At 36.7% G+C, this 26,760-nt stretch overlaps 1 protein-coding gene across 1 annotated transcript in view; it reads left to right on the plus strand.

Annotated features, from left to right (window-relative positions):
* Window positions 1-26,760, plus strand: part of CNTNAP2 (contactin associated protein 2) — a 1,163,712-nt gene that overhangs the window by 531,377 nt on the left and 605,575 nt on the right. The window contains exons 5-8 of the mRNA XM_063325644.1: window positions 11,550-11,753; window positions 15,103-15,287; window positions 18,550-18,693; window positions 25,270-25,534. Of these exons, the coding sequence (XP_063181714.1) occupies window positions 11,550-11,753; window positions 15,103-15,287; window positions 18,550-18,693; window positions 25,270-25,534 (798 nt within the window). The remainder of the gene's footprint in view (window positions 1-11,549; window positions 11,754-15,102; window positions 15,288-18,549; window positions 18,694-25,269; window positions 25,535-26,760) is intronic.

Raw genomic sequence — 26,760 nt, forward strand, 5'->3', positions numbered from 1 at the left:
TTTAACTCCTTGGGACTGCAGGCTTGTGAGGACGCTATATAATTTAAAGATCCTGGAATGGAAGGAAGGCTTATGGCTTCTAAAGTAAGTCTCTATAAGTAAAACTGCCTGCCTGGTTGGTCTTAAGATTGTATATGACTGTCTCTTGCAGCTTACAGGCTCTGTCAGGGGTCTGTAACTTTAGAAACAGTCACTTCAAACATGTTTGAGGAAACAAAGCAGTAGTTTTAGAGTCTAGTGTCTTTACTTACTTTAGAGCTTGAAAAGTTAAATTAAATTAGCCCATTCGGCTAGAAAAAGCAAAACAGTACTAGTGGATGAAGACCTGTGATCACAACAGTAATTTATTTCTATATCTGTGATCTAAGTATCGCACCTGCTGCGCATTAATCCGTGTTAACTGGATGTTCCTTATACTCTTCCTGAGAAGAAACCCTCAGACTTCTGGCTTTTTTCAACTTTTAGTGATGGAGAATAATCCAGAGCTGAGGAGACTGAATTGATGGTACTGACTGTGCAGGGAAGCCTGAAACGCGTGGTGCGATTCATAGGAGAGGAACAGCCAGTCGCACAGCTGAGACGCCATAAGCAGACGTGCGCTGAAGAAAGACTCTTCAGAACTGTTCTGGCAAGTGGGGAATTTGAAGGTCTTGAACTCTGCAACACCAGCAAATCTTAAACTGTAAAGCCTGCTAGAAGATATAGATAAGTCATGTCTGGCAGCAAGGAGGGGGACACACTGTATCACTGACCTTGGGAAATGCAGTCTGATAAACACGAGGAAGGAAAGTCACTTGCTGGTAAAAGCAAATGTCCCATTTCCTGTTTCAGGTCAGGAACAAGGGGGAAAGCCCAGTTAACTGAAACTCAGTGCTTCTGGCAGAATAAAATGTGCAAATAAGCTCTGAGCAGGTGGGTTGGACTCGGTGGTTTCTGGAGATCCATTCCAACCTTAATGATTCTGTGATTATGTGCACTTACCTACTCTTACCTGCTGTATTACCTGTCATGGAGAGCATTTCTGAAACAAAAGTATTTTTTTCCCCTCTCGGGGAACTATCTCACTCTATGTGCTTGGTATAACACAAGTTGAGCATTTCATGTTGCTGTATGGTGAATCATTTGGGGATTTTCTTTCTGTGGAGTATAAGAAGAGTTGCAAGTGATGCCATTGCGGTACCAGATCCTTACATTTTTGCTCATTGTTATTCAAATACAATAATTCAGAACGTAAAATTGGCAACTGTATGCACTATTACAATAGTGCGCTCTTAATCATTGGGGCAATCTCCATGTTAGAGTTAATTATTAGACTTTCACCGAACCAAAGCGGAACTAAATCAACTTAGATCATCTGAAAATAAAGCCCTGACTCATAACCTTGAATATGAGTGGTTTTTTAAAATTATACACACTGAGATGCGTACAAAGGAAGAGGGAAACACTGGATTCAAACACCATTAAGTTCACCACTTGATCCGTGCATGACAGAGATTGGGGCTCATATTTTATGGCTTGCACATTAGAAACCAGTATCTTTTCTTACATGACAATGTGCAAGATGGCACTGAGGAAAGAATACATTAGAGATATGCATGGTCTTAGTTATGTTGGATGTTAGGTAAGGAGAGGAAAAAATAATTGACTGAATTACTAATATTGAATTATTTGCCCAACACCAAGTTCCAGTGGTCTGCTTTTCTGGTGATGTGCTAAACGTGAGGTATTTGTCTCTGAGTAATTTGAAAATACAACAATGAAACTGAACTGTCTTATAAATGCACAGAGTTCCACTATCATTTATGCTAAAGGATTTGTCTCTATTAACTCATCATTTTTAATTGAAAAGCAGTAGCTGAAGATAGCAGTATGCTCCATCTTAGTTTACCTTTTCCTAAAATAAAACGGTGCAGCAAGACAGAATTAGTAGCAGTGGCAGACTGACAGTTGTGAGAAAGGGAAGACTACACATACATTAGAAATGGCCTTTAATGACACACATCTGTGTGCCTTAGGCAATAGTGAGGTTACTCATTAGAATAAATGTGAGTGTGCTCTGGCCAAAAGTGAGACTCAGTCTTGTGCTTCTTGCTCTTTAGGCTCAACTGCAGACGTTCGAATGATGGTAGTGAGGTTTTTACTGTATGAGATTTAATTGAGTATAGCAGCTTGAAACTGTCCCTGCTGCGTATTCCTTAATCAGTGTGTATGCAGCTCTCTTTGAAAGTTCAATTTAAATCAGCTCTGTGGTTGGAAGAAGTAAAGAATATGTGTTTGAGAGTGATTATGTGAATAAAGGATATAGAATAGGAGCCAGAAAAAAGAATGTGGCCTTGAGTAATGAGTATTCTTAGAGCTTCCAGACTTTAAAAGACATGTGGAAAGATTATAGACCATCAGGTGATTGAATTGGGTGGCATCAGCTCAGAAAGAAATTATAAAGAAAACTTTTAAATCAGTATTTTGTAGGTCAGCTGTGTATCTTCCTGTTTTCATGCAGCTGTAAACGTTAAAACGAGGGCTCCAGTTAGTCATCTGATTCCTTAATGTTTTAATAGATTCTCATGTCCGTTTTGTAGCTCGTTTATTCACTAGGTAAATTGAGTGTAAATGTTGTGTGACATGGTACAGTTTCTTTCTTTGCTGTAGTTTTTTTTCATTAAGTAATGAGCAAGCTCACCAGTTTAATAAGGATTGAAACCTATTTTGGCCATTTACGATGTGAGTATCAGGGTTGTACTTTTTTATTGACCTGGAGCTCTTGTGATTTACTTTTTTAATAAACAGTGAAAACATTAGTAGAGGCTAGCTGTTTTCAAGTAAATTAAGTTCTTTGCTGTACCTGGTTTCAGAGTTTAATTATACACTTTAATGTTCCCATTGAGATCCAATATCAAATGACAGGTTTCCTAATGAAGGATAGAACTTAATGTATTTACGGTTGTGAGGAAAGCTTCTGACTTGTAAATCACCATGATAAAATACAAAAAGATGAGTTTCTTCAGAATATTTCAGTTATACATATATTTTTAACCAAGTCTATTTGGAAGTACCATAGCTAGAAAATAATAAATCACACACAGAACATTTCACTGCTTCTAGTGCATAGTTGCAAGATGACTGAAAATTTTTACAATCATAAATGATCCTTACAGTGCTATACATACGAAAACTTCTTAAAAAATAAAACCTCATGTATTAAACTGCTTCTGTTTTCTCCATCTGGTGAATACTATTCCACTATGACCTGGGAAATTGTCAACTAAAACATGACTGTTACAGCCAGAAACATTGGAGGGGGTTTTGGTAAAAGGGAATGATTTTCTGACCTACCACCTCTCATTTTGTCAGTGATGAATGCAGATGATGTTCATGCTAGTATAACTTTGAGATGATGAAGACTACACAGTTTAATTTGCAGCTTGTATTTCAAGATAGTTAAAAATACCCAGGTCTTCAACCTCAGGATGCAGCAGGTCTTCAGAACAGCCTTCAACTTCTTTTCCTAATTTGAACTTTAGCTATTTGAATAAAATTATTCTAGAGAGAAGTAAACGTGCACCAACAGTAAGATCAATTACACTCTCAGGACAAAATACTTGTTAAAAAGTCGTGTTTATAAAATATCACTACAACATACAGGTAAGCTCAGAGATTTTCTAGATGGAAAAAATTAAAAACCTCATTGTTTAAGCAATTAAATAATTGGAATTAAGCAGAGAAACACATTGCCATGGAAGTTGTATTTTTTGTGGTGCTCAGTCTCCCCTATGAATGGATTTCTTCAAATAGACTGCATCTCGTACCATGTGTCCTAATGACTTTGTGGAGTCACAAACCAGAGTAGATTATGGAAGGAATATTTTTTTATCTGAGCTGAAGATTATAATGAATTGCAGTCTTACCTCAGTGCTCTCTGGTGCTGTTAGTAGTCCACTATAGAAGCACAGTGTTCGGTATCGCCTAATTTGTGGTTAGGATGCGTAAGCTTAAAGCTGAATTGCAAAGTGTACTATAAACATGTTCATTGCCCCATTTATCCAATTCATAATATAAACGTAGCATATTTGAAGATGTTCCCATTTGGTTTTTAAATGAAGTTGTCTTTTAGAAAGCTGAAGAATTAATGAAAGAAAATTTACTTGAAAATCTCATGTTACATTAGATCTGGCAGAAAAAAAAAATCATCACCCGTAGTGTTAAGTGTTTGAAAAATTATCCTCGTTATACACACCCTTAAGACAATAATTTGATGGCATATTTGGAGGCTTAGTCTGAGTTCATATGTCTTGCTTCCCTTCAAATGTTTTAGTGTTTTCTTCTGTGCATGCTGTAACTAATGCCTTGCCGCCAGACCTCCAGATTTTCCCTGAGAACCTGCTTTTATTTTACATGATACAAACCAGAAGTTAGGTGTGACTCTGCAGAGCACTGCACTGGTGTATACGCTCATCACAAAATTATTGACTTAGGCAACAGTTAGCTTGTATAGCAATATAGCTACACCAATTAGAGAAAGAACACAATTGTCCTAATGAAAGAAAAGAAAGCAGGGGGGGAACTTTTAGCCACAGTCATTAGATTACATTTCTTTATATTGTTTTCCTTCCTTTTAATTTTTCTTCTGCTGCTTATTCGTTCTAACTTGTTGCATTTGTTTCTTCTTAGGCATTAAATTATCCCAGACGAAGAACCACATGTTTACAGACATTTGCACAAGAACCAGCAAAATTAGTGGTAGTATACCAGTATTATAATAACAGCAGTGATAATAATAATAGGAAAAAATACCTGTACTTTGAAATTCAGAGAAAAGTACCAAGTGCCGTTGGCATACCTTCAGTGGATATTGCACTCAGAACTTGGCAAAGCATTCTCCCCACCTTAGGGAATACTTCCTCACAGATTTATTTTCAGAGTTTCTGGCAAGTATATAAAATACAAGAATAAAGTTTGTGCCTTTTACCCAAGAGTTGAGTTAAAAATACACCTCGACAAAGCATTCTTTGCTACTTTGATACTGCATTGCCATATATACGTTATATCTAATGTAAAGAAAAGCAAGAAAAAAAATTCCAAACCTCGTAGCAAATTTATTTTTTCTTTTCAAGCATTGACATCACTTAGGGATGGATTCCTTGACAGGTAACGACAGGATTCAGATTCAGTGCAGTGGAAGCTAAGCAGGCAACAGAAACTTAAAATTGATTTTCCTTCACCTTATACTTCTAGGATATGAAGTACACATTATTGTAGTACATGTTATATGCAAGATACATCTGTGTCTGTATGAGGTTTGGGGCGGGGGGACGGTTCACCTTTGTGGCAGATGCACTGCCTTTTGAAAAAGAGAGTAAAGACAGTGTCAGTTTTGCTGCAGCAGATTTCAAGTCACAGAGTTGCCCATGTCCTTACGGCTGGGCTGTTGTGCCTGAAGGCAATGTTCAAACACGGTACCTTTGGCTCTCTGCCTTAATTTAAGAAAGCATAAAAGAGGAGAAAATCTTTTGACTGCTGTGGTGGGACATGAGTTCTGCATTTTTCTGGTGCAACGAGATGTAGTAATGCATCTCTAACATGAGCTCAACTGACTTAGTGCCACTGAGATTTGAGCTGCTAAGACTCCAGTGGCAAATTCTACATGCTGTCGTGTTAACAGTATTTGGAACTACTGAAAAAGTAGATTAGGGTCTTCTGAAGTAATTTCTGTGTATGTAATTTATCACAAATAATAACAAAATGAGAGTTTGGTTTTGGTATGATTTTGAGCCTTATCCATTGCTTTGTTAGGAGAATGCCTTTGTTAGGAGAAACCTAATTTTTGCCATTAAAATATGTAAATAATACACTGTTTATGTGCTTATATTTGTCATAGTGATATTTTAGTACCCGTGACTAATAGCAACAACAAATGAAACTACGCGTGTGGAATACTTTGGCTCAGCCAGAGATGCTTGGATGCCTCTCTGACGTTTTCAGAGCATAGATGCTCAGTTCATGGTTAATGCTATTTATTACTATGGTATTTGGACATCAGACACAAGGCTCACATTATGGGGTAAGAAAAGAATGTGAGAAGTTAAGATCTTTTCTCTAAAAATCGTTTCATCTAAACAGAAGATTTAAACAGATGAAATAGAGATAATGGAGTGAGAAAATTTCACCTGAGGTCGCTGTGGATCAGTAGTACAGAACTTTCATACTTTTAATCACAGTGCAATATTCTGTGCAGGATTTGTAGAATTTATCATTCAGAGATCAGTAGCAATTTAAAAATATATGTACATGTTAAATTTGCAATTAATAATGTTGATTGTGTTTGCTGTATGGTAAGCATTTTTCTGGCAAGTACTTTCTGTTCTGCTTTGTTCTGATCAGTGTTATTTTACCGTGTCTGACAGCAGGGATTTTTTAGTATTTACAGTCAATGCCTTGATCAAGGTAGCTAAGTAGCTGTGCCAAAGTCTCGGTATTGAGCCTTTGTGAACGAGCACTTCTTCATCCTTCAGGTGCTGACATCGAGGATAGTTACATTTCTCTTACCAGAAAGGGAGGAAATAGGGGAGTTCTGGAGCTTGAGTCTGATTTGAAGTTGTTTCTTTCTAATTAATATAATAAATTATTTTGGAGAGCCAAATAATATATCTTTATACAGATTTGGTTCCCTGACCAAATTTTACCAAATCCTGCATGTGGCCGAAAGTACAGGACAAAAATAGATAGGAAGACCTATGACTGGTGACTTATGTTCCTTTGAGATTTGGGAATGGGGTCACACGTGTCATCCACTTCCCTGTCTATATTTTTAAGGCTTTCTGACTTTATTATTTTTAGAGGAAAATTGAACGTGGTGATGCCATTAACTATTGAAATGGTATTAATGTTACATCTCAGATATATACTGGGATAAGGCCTAACACATCTTCCTAGCCAGCTGAAAGTGGTGTTCTATTTTTAACATGTCAACGGTGTTATCCAGTCCATCCATATAGGAGGAAACACAATAGGGGAGAAATCAAATTGAAAGTCATCAGGGCTGTATTTCCAGTTTAAATGTAATTTAAAAAACCCAATATATTGCCAGGTGTTTTCCCTCTTCTTTCTGCGTTTTCTCCTCTTTCTCCCTCTTTCCCCCTTTCTCACTTTTTTTTGCACTTGTAACTTTTAAAAAAAAAAACTCCCCCATTGCAGCAGTAGCCTCTGAGAACAATCAGACTTCACTGAATGCAGGTGAACATACTGTATGTGACAGCTTAGGTCTCTTTCCTACTAATGCTGGTAGCTGAGTGGCTAAGGATGAGAAAAATTATATATTTACACTGCAATTACAGGAATTATATGGTTTACTGTCTAAGTACCTTTCTGCATCATGTTAATTATCATGATATTAAATAGCTGAGTGTCATCATAGAAGGAACACAAGTCATTACCACAGTGCTACATATGATAACTCTTAGAGATAATTGCTATGTAATCTTTAGGTGATTGAATTATCATGCAGACCCATGTGCATGCTGCCAGCACAGCTATGCATTAAAAAAAAGCTGCTTAATCAAATATTATCGTTGTTTCTTTCTTTAATTGAATCATTTTCAAAACATAGCAATTCAGGGACAGGTTTTGGAAAACTGTGCTACTTTTACTCATCTTTGTTAAAGTTAGTGATATGAATTTGCTTCAGTGAATGATGTGAAGAACACATATGAATAACTGCAACAATGGCATAGGTACAAAAGGGATACTTGCCTTTTCATGGGCAACATGTTGTGAATCCACAAGCCCACAGAAGTCAAGTCGTTGTGATGACAAGCTCTGGATCAGATACCTGACTGTTAGGGTAACTTTTGCAGGTTTTACAAAGTGGCACCAGCTGGCCTTAGGGGGAAAATGATATACCACATATAGGGGTTTCTATAACTGTTCGAAAGTGAATTCAGCAAATGCTAATGGAAGAGAATCTCTGACACTGTATATAGAATTATATTTTTTATTATGTATATTCATTATGAACGTTGCTTAAGCTGTAACGTCCATCGATTTTCTTTCATTTGTAGCATTTGTTCAAGGCAGTTGCGTGTAGATTCAAAAGAGTACAATCTGTATAGCAAATTTGCTTTGTGATAATGGAGTGACTTTCACATGGATATTTTTTCTATAAACAGATTTCATGCTTTTCTAAAAGTTCTTTTCTAATAGTACATGCAAAAATCTCAAGAAGGTATTTCTGGGATCTCTTGACAGCTTGTAAGGCAAACAAAACCAAAGCTGTTACAATATTTTTCTAACCATTTTCTTAATTTCTCCAAAACAAATTCCGGAAGTAATGCATTTACTTGAGTCATGAGCGTATACAAGATAACACCACCTCTGAAATCACATACTATTGCTTCTGAACACAGACTCAGAACATGAACCAGGATGGCCTCATTTCTGAGCAACACCTGCATCTCCGCCTGAGAAAATGTGTCCTTCTTGCATGCTGGTAACTTATTAATGAATTTCTTGCACCGCAAATACAACATGCCATTCTGATATTTAATTTTGAGCTGATTCACATTCCTGGAATTTGTCACTCAGAAGAACCAGATCAGGCTGAGAGTTTTAGTTGCACTTAGAGCTTGATAAGTATTTATTGTCGGAATGTGTATTGTAAAGTGTGTTTTATAAAGGTGATATTTCTAATATATATTGCTGCATTCTGATATACATAAGATATGTATTATATATTAATAAATACAGGATATTGAAGTCAATTGTAATGCTCATGGTTTATGTACTGAATAAAATTTCTTCATCATTTAGTTGGTATAAACAATAAGAGGGTTAAAGTTTCTCATTTCATCAAAAGTCTTTGCAGGTTTAGGAAGATTTGGGGGTAGGTTCAAGTTATATGGTTGTAATCTGTTTCATTGCAGAGTTCAACTGCTAACAACAAATCTGACACCTTTGGGTCCAAGTGTCTTAGTTCATTGTCTAATCAGAAGCAGAGGTGAACAGCAGCTGCAAGGTTATTGTGCAAATAACATCTCTGTCTACCTTCTCTCTTTTCTTTCTAATGGCAAGAAGAGTATGTAACTGGAGCTTCCAGTTATGCGATGCAAGTAATGGCAGGAACAGAAGGTATACATGGCACAGGTTATTTCTAGCCTGGTAATTAAGGGTAAGAGAATGCTATGGAAGACTCAGCATATGGTTCGATATAATTTGAAGAAGTGGCTGGAATTTAGAAATTTTAAATTCTTCCCTTTGACCTCCTTTCCATAGACACGGTAATGGGTCAATGTGATACATGAAGAAGTCTATGCATTAAAAAATATATATATAAATCTTGGCCATTGGAAAGCGCTGCAGAGGACAAATGGTTATATCAACCGGAAACAGATATCACATACTTCATCAGCATGCAGGGAATCATTGTGTCAGCACAACAAATGACCTGGAATTAGTAGAGAACTATTCATTATACTAATGATTTGTGGGGAAAATCCTGAATGATGGAAGCATAATGTGTTGGTCTTTATTTTTGAAAACTTGCTGTGCTGAATGATGTAAGGATGTATGAACAGGCATTTAATCAACATGATTGCAAGCCTCAGTCTCAATTGGGTGTGTTTTAGTTAATTAGTACAAGATGGGTTGTGGATTTTTTGACCGAACAAAGAAATAGAAATCATTTATGAGATCTTGGTTGTGGTTTTACACACTTTTCTCAAGAAAATAAATGCTAAACATCATGAAGTTTGATTGAATGCTTCTCTTTGACACTCAAATAGCTCTTATGTCACTGTGAAAAGTATTTCTGGAAATTACAGAATGTGAAAAAGCTATATGGCATAAAAGGCATATGTATAAGCTAGATATGTATATAAGCTTATGTATAGCAGATGCTGTACATAAGCAGTTCTTTGACAGCAATTCACAACATGACAGTAGTAAAAATTGGCTCAGTAGACCATTTTGGTGATTCCTAAATTCTCAAGACAGGGATGGAGGTGCGCGTTTGTTTAGGCTCTTCTCTGAATTAGGGTGTAAAATATATTTCAGACATCAGTTGAAAGTAAGCATTTTTAAATGTGTGTTTGATGTATGTTGCAAGAACCAAGGCAACAGGTTTTAGCATGATCAGCTAATGTAGGCCATATAAATTCTAATTTAAGTATAAGCAGTTATTTAGGCTTAATGTTTGAAGTGTTTTAATGGAGATTTAAAAGATTCTAATGTGTTAATTACACAACAGGAGTAGGTTTGCTTCTGTGTTTTTGAGGGGGTCCAAAAGATTTAAATTACTTCCTACTTTAATAGCAAAAAAAAGTTAGAAATTTGAAAAAGTTGCAAGCAGTCACCAAAAAGCAGTGCACAGAAGCTGTCAACAGTCAGATGTGGTTGAAGAATATATGATAAAATGCCATCCTTCGTTTCATTCCAAGTGTGAAATGGCGATATGGCTACGGTATGTCAATAAGAAATGTGAATGTTCGTGAAGAATGTGGGTGGGAAATACTTTTTTCTTTAAAAAAATGAACTTTTTTTTATTAATTCCTTTTTAAGAATTTTACTTAGTGACTATTTAAATTGTCAGTTGTGAATACTGAGGATGAAATGCTCGTGCCATAGTAGCTAAGGCACTGGTGATTGATCGTAGGTTAAGCAGTTTACAAAGAAGATCTCTTAAACAAATCTATATACATTTTTGGAGATCAGTATCTGATTACAATCTTCTATCGAGCTCTGCTTAAAAGACAAGATTCAATGCTCAGCAGAATTATGTCTGTTGAATGGAATCAAGTTCTGCGGCTATTTTTACTGCGGATCTAGCCTCCAGAAAATTGGAGACAATTATGGCTCATTCTTCAGAGTAGAGATTAAATCATGAAAATAAGACAACATGAAATTTTGGTGTGTCATTATGCACCATTTATATGAACATTGGCTTGACTTTAAATGACAATGATTGCATCCCTCTATTTTCTTCCCGTATTTTGAATAAAACCAAACCTGGAACAAAAATTAGCCCAAATGACCGGGCTTTTTTTTTTTTTCTCCTCAAAATTACTTGTGGTCACAAGTTACCCAAGATTTTCATATAAAACTGAACTAGACAAAGCTTATGCCTATGGTTTACATATTACTAGGCAATTTCTTTGGGCTCATGTTTTGCTGTTTACAGTTTTCACAGATACCTACACTGGATTTCAAAGAGGTATCGGATGAATTATTAATGACCACTCAGAAGTTTGTCTTTCATTTTCAACTGTAATTAGGAAAGTGTGGCAGCAAGTATGTTTGAGAGAAACCAAAAGTTGTTGAGTATGGTTGTAGTATTTGTCCCCCCAAATATGCTTTTTTGATATCCTATGGATTAAATTTATGTCCTGCCTGGTTCCTACTTTTTATATTGTTAAATTATGCTCAAGAGAAAATGTATTTACAATGCGTATCACAGGTGCACGTTTTTTATTCTGTTCAGGTACAATCTACTTATGGCATGCCTCTTTTTCCAGTGGCCACAGTGATCACTCATCAACAATGTTATTTGCTTTTTCCTTTAGGGGCTGATGTTATCAATTTTGATGGCCATGTAGTGTTACCGTACAGATTCAGGAACAAGAAAATGAAAACACTGAAAGATGTCATCTCTCTGAAATTTAAGACCTCTGAAAGCGAAGGTGTAATCTTCCACGGAGAAGGACAGCAAGGAGACTATATCACCTTGGAACTGAAGAAAGCCAAACTTGTTCTAAATTTAAATTTAGGTATGCTTTGATTGTTTAGTTTTGTGTACTTTTTAACTCTCCCACAAAAATTTTAGGTCAAATATTACATCCTTTTTTCACCAGTAATATGGTAAACCACATCATTTAATCAGATAATTTGGTGACATTTACTTTCTATATGTTGGGGTTTTTTTTTCTGTTCCATTCCTTCCTTTTTACTCTGTGTGAGATACCATAAAAATGAGATCATACAGGAAAACAGGAACGGCAATATATTGTCATTAGAAACTTGCCACAAACAAAAAAAGCCTTGCTAGAATTCTGTTTGGCCTCAGCTGTGGCTTTGTGTGAGAGAAGGGCACTGTCATCAGTGCGAGAGCAATAAAGGTCACCCTTAGGAACCTTGCAGCAACAAAGGTAGCAATTTGGGAAGCTACAGGCCACATGAAGCTGAGGTTCAGCAGCCTTCCTACAACCTGAGAAGTAGGGCTAGGAAAGGAAAGAAGATGTATTGGTTTATCAGGCAACCTTATGATGGAATCCTGTATATGTTACCCTAGTTCCAGCCTCCTTTTTCCCTCCCAGTGAAAGACTACAGGCTCATGAGTGTCTGGATTTATAAAGTACACTTATTATGAAACCCCCCCGCATTTATGTGGTTTCAGGTATTATTTTTTTCCCTTCAAACAAACGAGTTTCAGAAAAAGATTTCATGTAACTTTCCTTACTTCTCTTACAGACATGTGAAGACTAAATTATTCTGTTCATTATTTACACTGAATAGTAATTATTTCACCTAGCATTTTCTGCTGCTCTTTTTCTAAAGATCAACGTGAGCAGATGAGGAGGAGGAAAGCACATCTTCCTATACCAGTTATCTATTTTTAACAATTTTAATTGCAATACTAACCCATTCATTTCCAGTTTCTTCATATTCTTCAGTTCAGTCTGTCTTCATAAGCTATTATAACTTCCATATATGTGCTTGGTGGGGGTGTTTTTAAATCACTAGGCTGATAAATGGGAATAGGTCCTGTGACGCAGACTCACTTTAGAAAAAGAAGTAATGATTTAAGGTGTTATTCTTCCCCTGCCTGAGAGTATTGCATCATAGAATCATAGAATCATTTAGGTTGGAAAAGACCCTTGGGATCATCGAGTCCAACCATCATCTCCACTCTACAAAGTTCTCCCTTACACCATATCCCTTAACACCACATCTGAACGACTCTTAAACACATTCAGGGATGGTGACTCCACCACCTCCCTGGGCAGCCTATTCCAGTGTCTGACCACCCTTTCTGTGAAGAATTTTTTCGTAATGTCAGAGTCAGTGGAAAAGGACGTTCATTTTTCCTGGTAAAATCCAGGGACTTAGTTTCAAACATCATGGGAGAGGGAGGATGGGGGGGCGGGGGTGGATTTAGGTTTTGCTTTGCACTGGAATTAAGTTTGCATTGAAGAAACTGAGGCTCATGGACTTGCATGGAAATTTTTATTTTTTTTTAACCAACAGCTGTTGAAGGATCAGTGGCCTTCAGCAAAACGGCAGTATGGTCATTTGTAGGGGAGTAATGTCTTAAGCCATGAAGTGTGATTTGCCAGAATGTGTTATCAACATGCACAAACCTTAATGTCTGAGTTGCAGGCATGCTTTATGGTAAGAAATTCTCAGCTCTAGAAATGCTTCAGGTCCTCATGTATGCAGAACATGGAAGATTTCACTGAGTTATTGGTCATTGCAACAATTTTTTAAACTAACTGCTGAATTAGTCATTTGCTGCTTCAGTTGAGATCCGTGCTATCAACCTTTGCTGGCTTTGCTATGTCAGTCAGATTGCAATAAGATGTGATCTCTGACTAGCATAGCTGCACTGGCGAAAGCCCCAGGAAAACACAGCAGAGAATCAAAAAACTGTACTCTTGCTAGTAGTTTGACTTCCAGAGTAGGAAAGTTGCTGCAGGAGGAAAGACCGAAACAAGCTATGTTAGTAGAATACCTGGAAGGTCCTGGACAGGCTTGAGAGGTAGGCCCATGCAAACTTCATGAAGTTCAGCCAGGCCAAGTGCAAGGTCCTGCATCTGGGTCATGGCAATCGCAGGCACAAATACAAGTTGGGCAGAGGATGGCTTGAGAGCAGTACCGAGGAGAAGAACGTGGGGGTGTTGATGGACAAGAAACTCAACATGAGCTGGCAGTGTGCGCTTGCAGCCCAGAAAGCCAGCTGCATCCTGGGCTGCGTCAAAAGAATTATGGCCAGCAGGTCCAGGGATGCAACTCTACCCCTCTACTCTGCTCTGGTGAGACCCCACCTGGAGTACTGCGTGCAGCTCTGGAGCCCACAGCACAAGAAGGACAGGGACCTGTTGGAACGGGTCCAGCAGAGGGCTACGAAGATGATCAGAGGGTTGGAGCACCTCTGTTATAAGGACAGGCTGGGAGAGTTGGGGTTGTTCAGCCTGGAGAAGAGAAGGCTCGGGGGAGACCTTAGAGCGGCCTTCCAGTACCTAAAGGGGGCCTACGGGAAAGATGGGGAGGGACTCTTTATCAGGGAGCGTAGAGATAGGATGAGGGGTAATGGTTTCAAGCTGAAAGAGGGTAGATCTAGATTAGATATTAGGAAGAAATTCTTTACTGTGAGGGTGGTGAGACACCGGAACAGGTTGCCCAGGGAAGTTGTGGATGCCCTATCCCTGGAAGTGTTCAAGACCAGGCTGGATGGGGCTTTGAGCAACCTGGTCTAGTGGGTGGTGTCCCTGCCCATGGCAGGGGGGTTGGAACTAGATGATCTTTAAGGTCCCTTCTAACCCAAACCTTTCTATGATTTTATGATTCTAAGACATTTTTTGCCACTTCTAGTTCAGTGTGCATTGAGCCTTTTCCTATATGCCAGCTGGTATAGCTATACTGGCAGAGCCTACAAAGTGTAGATCTCGAACTGAAAAGGCTTTTTGTTACCAAAGTCTGTTATCAGGCACAATGTCTTCCATAACAGTCATAAATCAGTACAGTTCCAGGGAAGGTCAGGACCTGGCCCAAAGGTGACAGCTTTTCGTTTCTGTAATGTAGAGATGAAAACACAGAAAACCCCTAGTTGAAAACAACTTTACAACTGAAAGTTGATATTGTTTTTCTGGTTGACCTCCAAATAACTACTATTACAAATAACTATTTATACAGTTCACTGTACTTGCTGTATTTGCTCTAGCTATTTGTATTTATGGCAGCAACTCTCCACTGGGCAGATCTTAGCTTCATAGCAGACTGATTTCTTCCAGCTTATTGTGTGTCTGGCGTGATTCAGGTGAAATACTGACAGAGCAAGAGGAAAATGTTTGCCTAACTGGTACGAGGTGAGAATTGCTGCTGTTTCTCTTCCCGTCTTAGGCAGCAACCAGCTGGGCTCTATTTATGGCCACACATCTGTGATGACAGGCAGCCTCTTGGACGATCACCACTGGCACTCCATCATCATAGAGCGCCACGGGAGAAACATCAATCTCACCCTAGACAGACACATGCAGCACTTCAGAACCAATGGAGAATTTGATTACCTGGACCTGGATTATGAGGTAGACAGTGAAACTTGTTTATTTTCATTCAAATTGGCTTTATAAAGATAAGTCAAATAAGAAGAGAAAAGAAAACTAATATATTTACAATATATAAGTATTTACAAATATATATTACAAATAATGTAAGTACATTTGTTTTAATTATTTTTTCCCTTGCACTTCCTGAAATTTTCTTTCCAACACTGTTCTCTCTTAAGTGTAAATGAAGTTTCTCTTCATTAGTCTACAAGATCCCATCTGGTGTAAGAGCTATCTCAACCTTTTGTTTTAAAATGGGAAATCTATGTTTTTCAGCAAGCTTAGCATACACTACTTTTAAAATCTCTAAAAACAGCTGCCGTAAGCAGGAAGTAGATAAAAAAAAAATATCATACAATCTGCTATTCCATTCAGGTGGTAATTTTGCACTTGAATCAGAATGCCTCATTCTGTAGCAACAATTAGTATTTATTTTTAGCAAGGCATGCGGATTAGAGCCATTTACTAGTACGGATCTTGATCTTTCTTGTCTTAGGTAGGTAGGTACTTCCTTGTATTTTCAAAAACATGCCATCAATAACTTCCTTTTTATAAAGAAGCAATAAAGAGTTAAGAAAGTTCTAAAAAACCTTTTGTTTAATCAGCCGGGTTAATGCACACAGCGTTGGTAGTAATTAAACATGGATCTGTTGTTTAATTACACGCTGGCTTCTGCTATTATGAACTTGTTCAGTTCCTCTAAATTGTTATATGAACTTCAGCATGTTGGTTATTACAAACTTTGTATAATGATTTTCTTGGGCTCTTTACTGTTTCTAACGAGAATTAATGTGGTTGGCTGAGCCAAATACATGTATTTCCATCATTGCAAGTTTTTAAGCAGCGAGAGGGAATCAAAATGATGCAATGCAGAAAAGTTTGAATTAACTTGTGTATTGATATTTTTACAATCTTTTGATCAAGAATATGATATGAATGTTTGAAAAAAATACTTATGATTGTAAATGTTACTGAATGAAATATTTACTTACGTTCAAAAAATCTTTATGAATGCCTTCTTTGGTAGCAGTTATAATGAGAAAATAATGAGCAAATTTGCCTGCACCTCTATTACTCATCAAGCACTGAAGATCCGAATTGAGCTACTGAAAACTCACATAAATAGATTTTACTAAAGATTTTCAAGTGAGTGAACTACAGGAAAAGGTAGTCTGAATGCCATAAGCCAGGGCTGGGCAATTCACACACGAATTTATATCAACATCTATATATGTGCCATGTTTACATAATAGATATATTGCATACAATGAATTTACCTCTAGTAAGACTAGAATCCAGGAGATTCACCTTCCTCTCTTCTCTGACATTAGAGACCTCACTGGCAGTATCTCACAGATACATTCCAGTCTCCATGTACATGGATTCCCTTGTGTTTAATGGAACCTATTTGAGTGTGCATAGATACGTGTTTCTGTGTTTCATATAAATGGAAGAGCCTTAACCTCTTCTCCTTCCTTTCCTCTCAGTTATCTCATTGGTTTTGGAGTTAGTCATCACAGACTAATGCCCTTATGATAAATTAATCAGAGTGAATAAACCTGAAAAAATTAAAACTATTTTTCAGAGAAAAAAATAGTTTCTAGGTTAATCCTTCAGAAAAGTTAAGTAAGCACAAAAGAAGAATAAACATCTTCTGATGGCATTTTCAAGGTAAAAAAAATAATAATCCTGTGAATCCCTCTTAACTCATTGTCATGGTATGTGCTTTTTTGCTATTTTTCTCCTTTCCTTTCCATTTTCTCTTGTCCAAATACACGACTGTAACATGCAAAAGAATGTTTAACAGCCATTAAAATATTACGGTCACATTCTTCAGTTCATGTAAAATGCTGTATCTTCTCTAAAGTCGAGTCATGTCAATTTGAAATACCAGAGGATGTGTCCTGCAAAATGCTTTTACGTAGCTGGTATGTGTTATTTGTAAAGATTTTGGGTTTCAGCTGTGTGGCTTTACATGCCAAGTCAAAGCCTCCTCTTTGGGATAGAAAGTTATATCTTACATGCTTTTAAAATGGAAAATGTGTCCCTAGAGCGGTGTTTTCCTGCTCTCAGTAATAACAAATGGAATTAACGATGAATATATATCATATTATAAATGATATTTAAAAGCTTGGCTCTGCCAAATCTCAGCAGCAGACTACAAGCAGACATTTTTGTGAGCACTGGTTGGCCAGGGAAGCTAGGTGTCATTACTGTTTATGCCATCATCTATTGGATATAAATACTTAACGTAGGTTACAGTGACTAATCTCATGAGTCCCTTATTCTTCACATTTAGGCTGCAAAAGTTTAATGAAAACGTGTAGCATTTATTCACTTCTAAACATTTCAGAAAATACCCTGATGGGGTAGAGACCTGTATAGTCTCTATGGAGTGACAGGAAGAGACTACATAAGAGATGAACCCTTTTAGTTTGTAAAATAATTGGTTTTCTTCATTTTTTAGAACTAGAGATTCTGGATTAACCCAGTGTTTTAGGGTAATGAAATTCAGCACTAAGAGAAAAGCAATTCCTGTTTGACCGTGATGGCTGGGTCTTTGTAGTGGTTGTCTTCATCTTCCCCATGGAGCTGATTTGGCCTGCTAAGTCATGTGGTAACTCCTCATTGGCTATAACTGTATGATAAAAGCATGTTCTCAATAGTGGAAGGTGCTTCTATCTAACAGGGGATAGCATCTTTAACTATGTGATACTGTAAAATTCTTCTGGATAAAGCAGATATATAAGCATTAAAGGAAACTAATGCATCGTATTGAAGCCCACAGCTGCTGTCTTCTAGTCTGAGCTCTGGCACACAGTTAGAGCTGAGTGAATGATTCAAATCAGATAATTCGGCTAATTTCATATCTACTCTTGTTTAGAAAAATACTGCAGTGGACATTTATTCCAAGTTCTTTGTTTGAAATACGTATTGTTCAGTAGTGATCAGAAGAGCAGTCCATATATGAACAACTGTGATGTGTCTCTGCTTATTATTTGGACAGTTGTAATAATACTTGGGATTTACTACCATAAATATTTGCAATCACAGATTCATTACAGATTTTTTTTCTGCTTTTGCAGTGCTTATTTGATACTTCCTTTTTCTGTAAGCAGTGTTCCCAGCTCTCTTATACACCATGTCTGTGTGTTCAAAGAAAGCAAATACATCTATAGCAAATTTGTTTAAAAGTCTTTGCTTTCCAGTAACTATCTACCATTTTCTGTTTCATTCAAAGATCACCTTTGGAGGCATGCCTTTTTCTGGGAAGCCAAGTTCTAACAGTAGGAAAAATTTCAAAGGCTGCATGGAGAGCATCAACTACAATGGCAATAATATCACTGACCTTGCCAAGAGGAAGAAATTGGAACCTTCTAATGTGGTAAGAGCATAATTTAATGGCCATCTAAACTTCTGCTTCTCCTGCTAAAGGAGACTAGATGGTCTGTGAGTATGTGTAGCTGATATCCTTGTCATATACTGTAATGATACAGAACACAAAGCAAATTCTGTCATATACCCAAAGATCTTATTGTATGTACATTTGTGAGGTTTTTTATTATTATATCTAAGCATTTTGCTTCTGGGGTCCCATTTCATCTTTCCAAAATTAACCTTCAGTATGAGATAACTACTTTTTAAAAGAAAATCAGCTGAACCAATAAGTACTTCTTTGCTTTCTTCCCAAATTATAGTAGTCCAAAACTAGCACAGACAAGATTTATTATTAAATCAATTGCAGCTTTCTCGTGGCTTTAAATCCTGCTATCTTCCATCCCTGCAGAGCTAGTTGGATTGCTGGAGTGCAAAAGTCATTGGAAGGGAATGCTCCTACAGGCCTTTCTGGTAGCTCTGAAAAGCCTCAAGATGTTAGACTTGAAAATCATTATTTAGCTTATTAACATTACAGAGCTTATTAACATTTTATTCTATTTTTTTCTCTTGCTTAAGCATTCATAGTTGCTTTCATGTTCAAACTTGCGGCTTTATGGGCAGGGTTATTAAGAAAGAATGAACTTTAATTGCTGTATTTTTAAGGCTTTAAATGTTCCTAAAATTGCTTGCTGGCGTACAAAGGCAATGTGGGTAAGAAATACATGTATTATTGCCATGAGTTTGAGATCGTCTGAATAAGCTGTTCAAGGCTTTCTTCTGTACAAGTTTACAGCCTTCACAAAGTCCTGCTAACAATATAGTTCCACTATTGCTTTTCTCTTTATGTAATAAAGAGTAAAGATTTACATATGCAGTGATGATGAAGTGAAAAGGGTCGATTACCATGTAATTACTCCTTGGATAGTAATACTGAAGTTCCATATAGTGGTATGAACAATATGGCTAAATGGTCAAGGTAATACAAAGGATAATTTTGAATATGTGATGTTTGCCTGCACAAACTCAGTAGTACAGCCTGATATTTAAAACCTTTTCTATACATTAATTTCTCCAGTATTTTCAAAGGCAAAGAGCATTATATATATGCCATGGAGGAAGACTGCACTTTTGGAATTTTTTCGACACAGTCGCATGCACTCGTGAATCTTTGACTTTTTTTTTTTTCCAAGAATTGCCTGTGATTTCCTGCCTGAAGTGCATTTAAAGCTTGTAATGTAACCATGATTTTCAAAGATTGATGCCTGATTTAGAAAAAGATCTTTGCACAGGAGCAGTCTTTCCATTTTGCACAATCAAGTCCGCTGCAAATTAGTAGGACATATTCTTAAAACCACTTTCTGAACAGAAGTGTTACTTAGGAGATTTCTGTAGTGCAAATCCTACCCTTTCAAAAGTGTGGCATAGCTAGCAGGCCTGTAAAGTCTCTAAAATAATCTCTCTGGTTTTTATTTGTTTGTTTGTTTCTTTCTTTCTTTCTTTCTTAGTTTTTAAAATTCTGTTACCTGTAACATGAAAGTAAAATCCACATAAGAAGCTTTGTCAGTGTTAGTGCTACATCAAGAGGCTATGGCATGCTAGTTTAATTTGATGGTTCTGTTGATTTCCAATTCTGAGAATGTTTATAAAAATAAAAGTGACCTTTGTTTTCAGCAGAATTACTTAAATTGCCTCAGTTCTTCAAAAGCAAAATCAATTTTACTCTAACTAAATCAACATGGATTTTTGTTTCTTACAAAAGCTTTTTTCCTCCTAGTTTCCTTTTTTTCCTCCTAGCCTGATTTAGCATGAAAAATAGGCTTGGTTGAGACTACTGTTGTTGTTAATCATGTTTATGATGATGGCACTTAAGCAATCCAACAAGGATCAAAGCTCCATTGTAGGAGATCCTGTACAAACCCATAGGCACACCCTCCCCTAAACTGCATTATGTGAAAAGGCAAGACAGAGGAAACGTAATGAAGTGCAACACAAGCAAAGTAATCAGTATGGTGATGAGAAGTATCATGGCGGGGGGGGGGGGGGGGGGGGGGGCGGAACAGAGGAAAGCAGGACATTAAAGAGCTGTGAGACAGAAGAAAAAAATAGATGCAGATAGCTAAATTTCAGAAGTCACACAGTGAAAGCGAGTTGACAAGTTAATTTTACAGAATGAGGAGGCCCAGAGCATCAAAGGTGATAATAAGATGATAATCTTGATTTGTCTCTGAGCAAAATTAAAGTTAAAAAAAATATTTTAGGTCTCTCATACATAGGTGTTATGAGCAAAAAAGCACCACCAACCATCTCTCTAATTTATTGAGGAGTAAGGATGTAAAGACAATTTAAAAGTATTTTAAATTTAAATAAAGTCCAACACTGACTTTAATAATGGATTTCTTTTACATTTAGAGGGTGAGAATAAGGAGGGGGAAAAAGTCTGGCAGTCCTTTGTGATACAGAAGATGGCCACAGCTCTTTGGAGAGAACGAGTCAGATGGATGGTCGTGAGCAGTTATCGTTGCTCCTATTAGTGGGGCCTGATTTGTTTTCATAGAAGATGCCCAAAAGGGAGAGTCGGGGAGAAAAGGACAGCTGAGACAGAGAATGAAAGTTCTGCTTTTCTCCTGAACCGAGCTGCAACCAAGAGTTGGCAGTGACTAGCTAGCACAATAGGTGCTACCTGTTGTATACAGCTTGACGCAGGGCTAAGACAGAGACAGGGAACACACTTGTAAACAACCTTCCAGTCCATCTTTTCAGTGTTTTCTACTAAAATATAACAAGCTTTGTAGGACTTTCATTACCTTGCATAACTGAAGAATATCGACCCTTCTGCCACCAGTGAGAAGAGACTAGAATATTCAGCTAACAAGAAGTCCAGAGAAATCTGAGTTTAGGAATTTAGTCACTTTATCAAATTTTCCTACCCCGAGGTATAGCGAGTAGTGTGAATACAGGATTCAGTTTCCACAGAACAATCTCTCCAATTTTAAAGCCTGTGACTGAAAAATGCTGAGGAGAATCATACTTGCTACCCTCCATCCTTACATCCACTAGGTCTATGCTCCACCCACTTCTGCAACTCCTGTGCCATCTATTACTGTGTGCAATTACATACAAACTTAAAATGAGTGTTTTCTTTAAATTATCTTTATTAAGCAAACATCATGTTAAACTCAAAGATGAGTAATAAGCTGTTTTGAGAAAAATACTGAAATAACATGATAAACATTAGCACACCGTACATTGCCTGTACTGTATAGTCCTAACTTAACGTCCTAACGTTATATATATATAACGTTATATAACCTAACTATATACATCCTAACTTAACAGGTATTGTAGTCTTAATGAACTCATTACTTCTATTTTGGGAGCTACCTATGCATTCAGTAGCTCTATTAATTGGGAAGGGTTTTAAGACCCAGTAGTATTTCCACAAGGGATAACATCTGAATGTGGATAGGCAAAATTGATTTATAGGAAGTAAAGATGAAGCTAATTTGCAACACAGATAAAAGATCATGACACAAAGCTCAAGCTACCCAAATTAAGATGTTTTCATCATTTCCCTTCCAATGTAGTATGAAAAATTCCCTGATAAGACCAACAGTTTCAGTGTAAATGCACAGTGTATGTTTGACCTCCAGATGTCATTGCCCAGAGAACTATTCAGCAAGTCACTCCGAATCTACAGAAAAGGATCGTTTTCCCTTTGATAGACAGGGATGCTGTTACAGAGACAAGCTGCAGATTAGCTCGAACTCTTGATTTAGACCTAGTGAACAATCTATATCGGATGGGCTTTGCTTAAAAGAGGAGTCGTCTTGTGAATTGCAGTCATAGAGGGAATTGATAATCCAGTTCAGATGAATCTGAAAGCCTCAGTAGGGAAAACAGTAACTAGCAGAGAAATCAGAATTATATGTTACTTCCTCAAGAAATCTTTTATGCAGTTCATGATAAATGCATTCACTGATGTGAAAAAAGATTTGAATGCATTCGGTGCCATTAACATTAATAGGTGTTATGCATGCAAGTATCCCATGCATCAGGATGACAGGAATATGTCAATTGGATATGAAAGCCTTCTTGTTATGAAGAAATTGTTAGTTCCTGATGGTAACAAGACAGCAAGAGAAACTCCTAAAAATGTCTAGCAAAATGCTTTCTGAGCACTACTTAATTGGCATCTGTGACAGAACCGTGAGATGTCAGCTCTTTCAAATGCGGTTGCCCTGTGTCTACACAGGACTGCCTTAACTATGTAACAGAAGTTGTTCCTAATCCATAGGGTCACTATTACACCGAGAATGTTATAAAAGGGTTACAAAGCATATTTCAGCCACTTTCCATCTTTTTTTCCTGTATGTAAATATTGTGCTCTAACCAAAAGTGTTCTGTAGCACGCCTGGAAATGTTCAGACTAAAACCATTCAAACAATCGAGTTAACCATTTTGATTTAATGGTTAGCTGGCTGAAAAAAATTAAAATCTCTAAGCAACCTTTAGACAAAAAAACTCAGAACAGCCAAGCAGCTTAGCAGCAAAGGGAGTAAGGGGAGGTCTTTTGCCTTTACTCAGAAAGTAGCTGTAATTTCTCTTATTCACACTGTAATTTAGAAGCTTCCTATAGTTCCTAATTGTTTTACTAAATCCTTGGATATTTTTTGTTGTCCATGCAATGTGGCTGTATGAAAAGAACGTGGATTGTAATGCTGAGATTTTGTCATAAAGATAGGAACAAATTTTTTAGGAGATGAGCATAGAGAAATCTCTTCACTAGTTCAGATCATTAGAAACATCAGTGTTTCTTAATTGATGATGGAGGCTGCCAACCTCATAGTCCAGTTGCTACTAGTTCTACTGGCCTTTATAGGTAGACTGTGTGGCAGTATAACTTCTGATGCTCTGTAGGAAAAAGAGGTGGTTATGCAGAGTAATCAAAGAATGTGTCTGAGAGCTCATTTAGTTTTGCCATGGAAATACTATTTGAGAAACTGAGTCTGCCACACAGGTGGTATCTTGCTATGACACAGATAAGGTGTTTTCTGATGTGTTGTTCTTTGAAAAAGTGGCGGGTTTGGACATCGGTAATTGAGTGCTAAATCTTGCTTCCTTACTGACATCATCTGGCCCATCTCCAATTGAAAATAAGTACTTCTAAAAAAAATTTACTTAGACCTTTCCTCCCACACATTTTCAGACACAAAGGTTCCTGTCTTGCTTCCAAATTCTCTAACTTCCCTCAAAATGAACTTTCAGATGCATTAATACACTATGAATACAAAAACGTGACATAACAGCTTATATCAGGAAGCCGTTAATATGGAGTTTAAAAATATTTATGAGATAAAGATAATGACTGACTCCTATTGGGATACTGGCCAGCGCTTAGGTGAACCTCAACTCTAAACATCTAGGTACCTCCAAAATGTTGTTCAACCCTTAATATTATTTTTTTAATGTACAAATAAATATAAAAGGAATTGCTGTCTTGATCACAGTAATAATTTCCATAGTGCATCAGCTAAAATTCTTCCTTCCCAAATTGTACTGAAATTGCCAAAGAGTATCCATCTGCCACAATGGATCAGAAAGAAAACCTAACCATAGAACAGGATCCACTTTGCCACATGTTAGAGGAATTCTTCAGCAGAGAAAGTTTTCCTGCTATATTTGCATTCATGCATTAAAAAGTCAATTCTGGACAGAGATTGCTACAAATTATTTATGATTTCTAAGGAAAAAAAAATGGTAATATATTCTACCATTGTGGTCTTTCATGAGAAATGACACGAGAACCAGAGTGAAAAAATCATGTCCCTAATTCTAGTCTTGTTTACAGATACATTTTAAAGCCTTGGAAATCAATAAAAAGTTGACTAGATTTTTTGTCAATTTCCCAAAGAGTAAAGTTTTACAGTGTGAAACTGCATATTCTTTTACAGAGAAAATTATTGACTACAAATATTAGGCATTGTTCATGATCACCTACTCCAAATCTTTCTGGTTCATGAAATGAAAGATTAGCTTATTTAGTATTATTTGTCAGAAAACTTAACAGAGAGGCTTAGCTCTTCATGAGGTGTTACACATCCTTCTTTCACAACCTCATATATTGTATTGATTGACACATTGATATAAGGGTATTTGAAAAGCTGTATTTCATTTTTATAAAAGGATGAATTACTGCTCCATTATAGGCTTCTTTGGTGACCACGAACAATCCCAGTTTTCTCTGTGATTCATTTCTTCATCTTTGAACTGGGAATATTAATGCTTCTGTCTAAGCTTTATCTTAGTTAGATGATAACTCTTCAGGGCAAAGACTGCCTCTTATTGTGTGTATGTAAAGTAAAAAATACAATGGAGCCACTTCTAGGCAAAACAGAAGCATCAGCAACAACATTGTAATAGTAACAATAGTGATAATATCAATTACACATTTTTGTATGCAACTTGCATTGATCACAGTAGTCTCTAGGTTAAATGAAACCTAGAACACTTTTTAGAGATAGTTATGAATTTAATGGAATCTTCCCATTTGTTTATGCTTTTGCTTTCTTTGTGTTTTACTTAGGGAAATTTAAGTTTTTCTTGTGTGGAGCCACATACAGTGCCTGTCTTTTTCAATGCCACCAGTTACCTTGAGGTTCCTGGTCGTCCAAGCCAGGATCTGTTTTCAGTCAGTTTCCTTTTCCGAACGTGGAACCCCAGTGGACTTCTTGTCTTCAGCAACTTTGCAGATGACCTGGGAAATGTTGAGATTGACATAAATGAGGGCAAAGTCAGCGTCCATATCAATGTCACCCTAGTGAAGAAGAACCGAATAGACATCTCATCAGGTAAGTGGTTTTTTTTAAATTGGTATCATTTTTGTTGGTGTTGTTTAAAAGCATCATGGACCTAAAAATGAGAACAACTGTTTTACAAAAATTGAAATTTAAATTGCAACTCTATTAAATTCTTTATTGTGTGTTTAATTGAGGAAGAGGTAGAAGAATATTGAAATAGTTGTTAGATTAAAAAAGAAGACACAAATATTCTGTCATTAAACCCAGAAAACATATCATTCCTTATCTGTGAGGCAGCATCACTTCTTTTTTTCTTTCTTCAATCTGTCTTGCAGTCTTCTCTGCAAAAATATTTGGTTTCAGAAGGGGAGGGTGTTGTCCCAAATCTGGGTTCTTTACCCAGTGTGCAAGCCAATAACGCACATAGCAGAGGTATTTCCAAATTTATTCCATTAATGCACAGAAATGGGGTGCTTGTTCCAAGGGAGCACACCTTATTTTCAAAAATTTCCCTTTTTATACACCGATTATTACATATTCTATTAATTAATACGTATTCATTGTTATTCTCTTCACTGATTGGTCAAGGTTTCTTCACTTCCTATGTAAATTAGTACTCAGACTGTCTTCTTCGTCCATTGTTCTCTTTTAAGTAGGTGTTACCATTTGGGTAGGTGGTCAGTGAGTCAGTGGTTGTGTGGTTTCTTAGCCAAAAAAAAAGGAGAGGACTCTTTTGGCCTGAAATGATCTGTGGTTACTATTTTTTCTTAATTTCATGGTGGAGGTATTTCAGTCTTCATCAACAGGATTTATATACTGGTATAGCTCTGAATGAATTGATTGTGGGTTTTATGTCTAGTCTTCTATTTGATTTCTATTTGAAAATATATTGTCCATGTAGTCATATAAACAGGAACTTCAGGAAATTTAAAAAAAAAAGGAAAAAAAAAAAGCCCTTTTTAATGAGAAAACATACATCAAATAGGAAAGTAACATTTCATTTGGCAAGTGAACATTTTTGCTAGTTTTCTCTTTTCACACCATTAATGAAATAGAGCTAAGCATGAAATGAAATTAATTATTTTAAAGATAGGACTGAACAAAATATGAATAATAATAACTAAAAATCAGAATTTTCCTGTTATGTAAAATGAAAATGTTTTAATGAAAAATACATTGTATCTCTTTCCATCATTAAAAATTTTTTTAGCACAAAACATCAATACCATAGATTACAAGTTAGCATTGCATTGCCTTTGTAATATAAATACACACAA

This window comes from Chroicocephalus ridibundus, chromosome 2, assembly GCF_963924245.1.
Source record: "Chroicocephalus ridibundus chromosome 2, bChrRid1.1, whole genome shotgun sequence".
Lineage (NCBI taxonomy): Eukaryota > Metazoa > Chordata > Aves > Charadriiformes > Laridae > Chroicocephalus > Chroicocephalus ridibundus.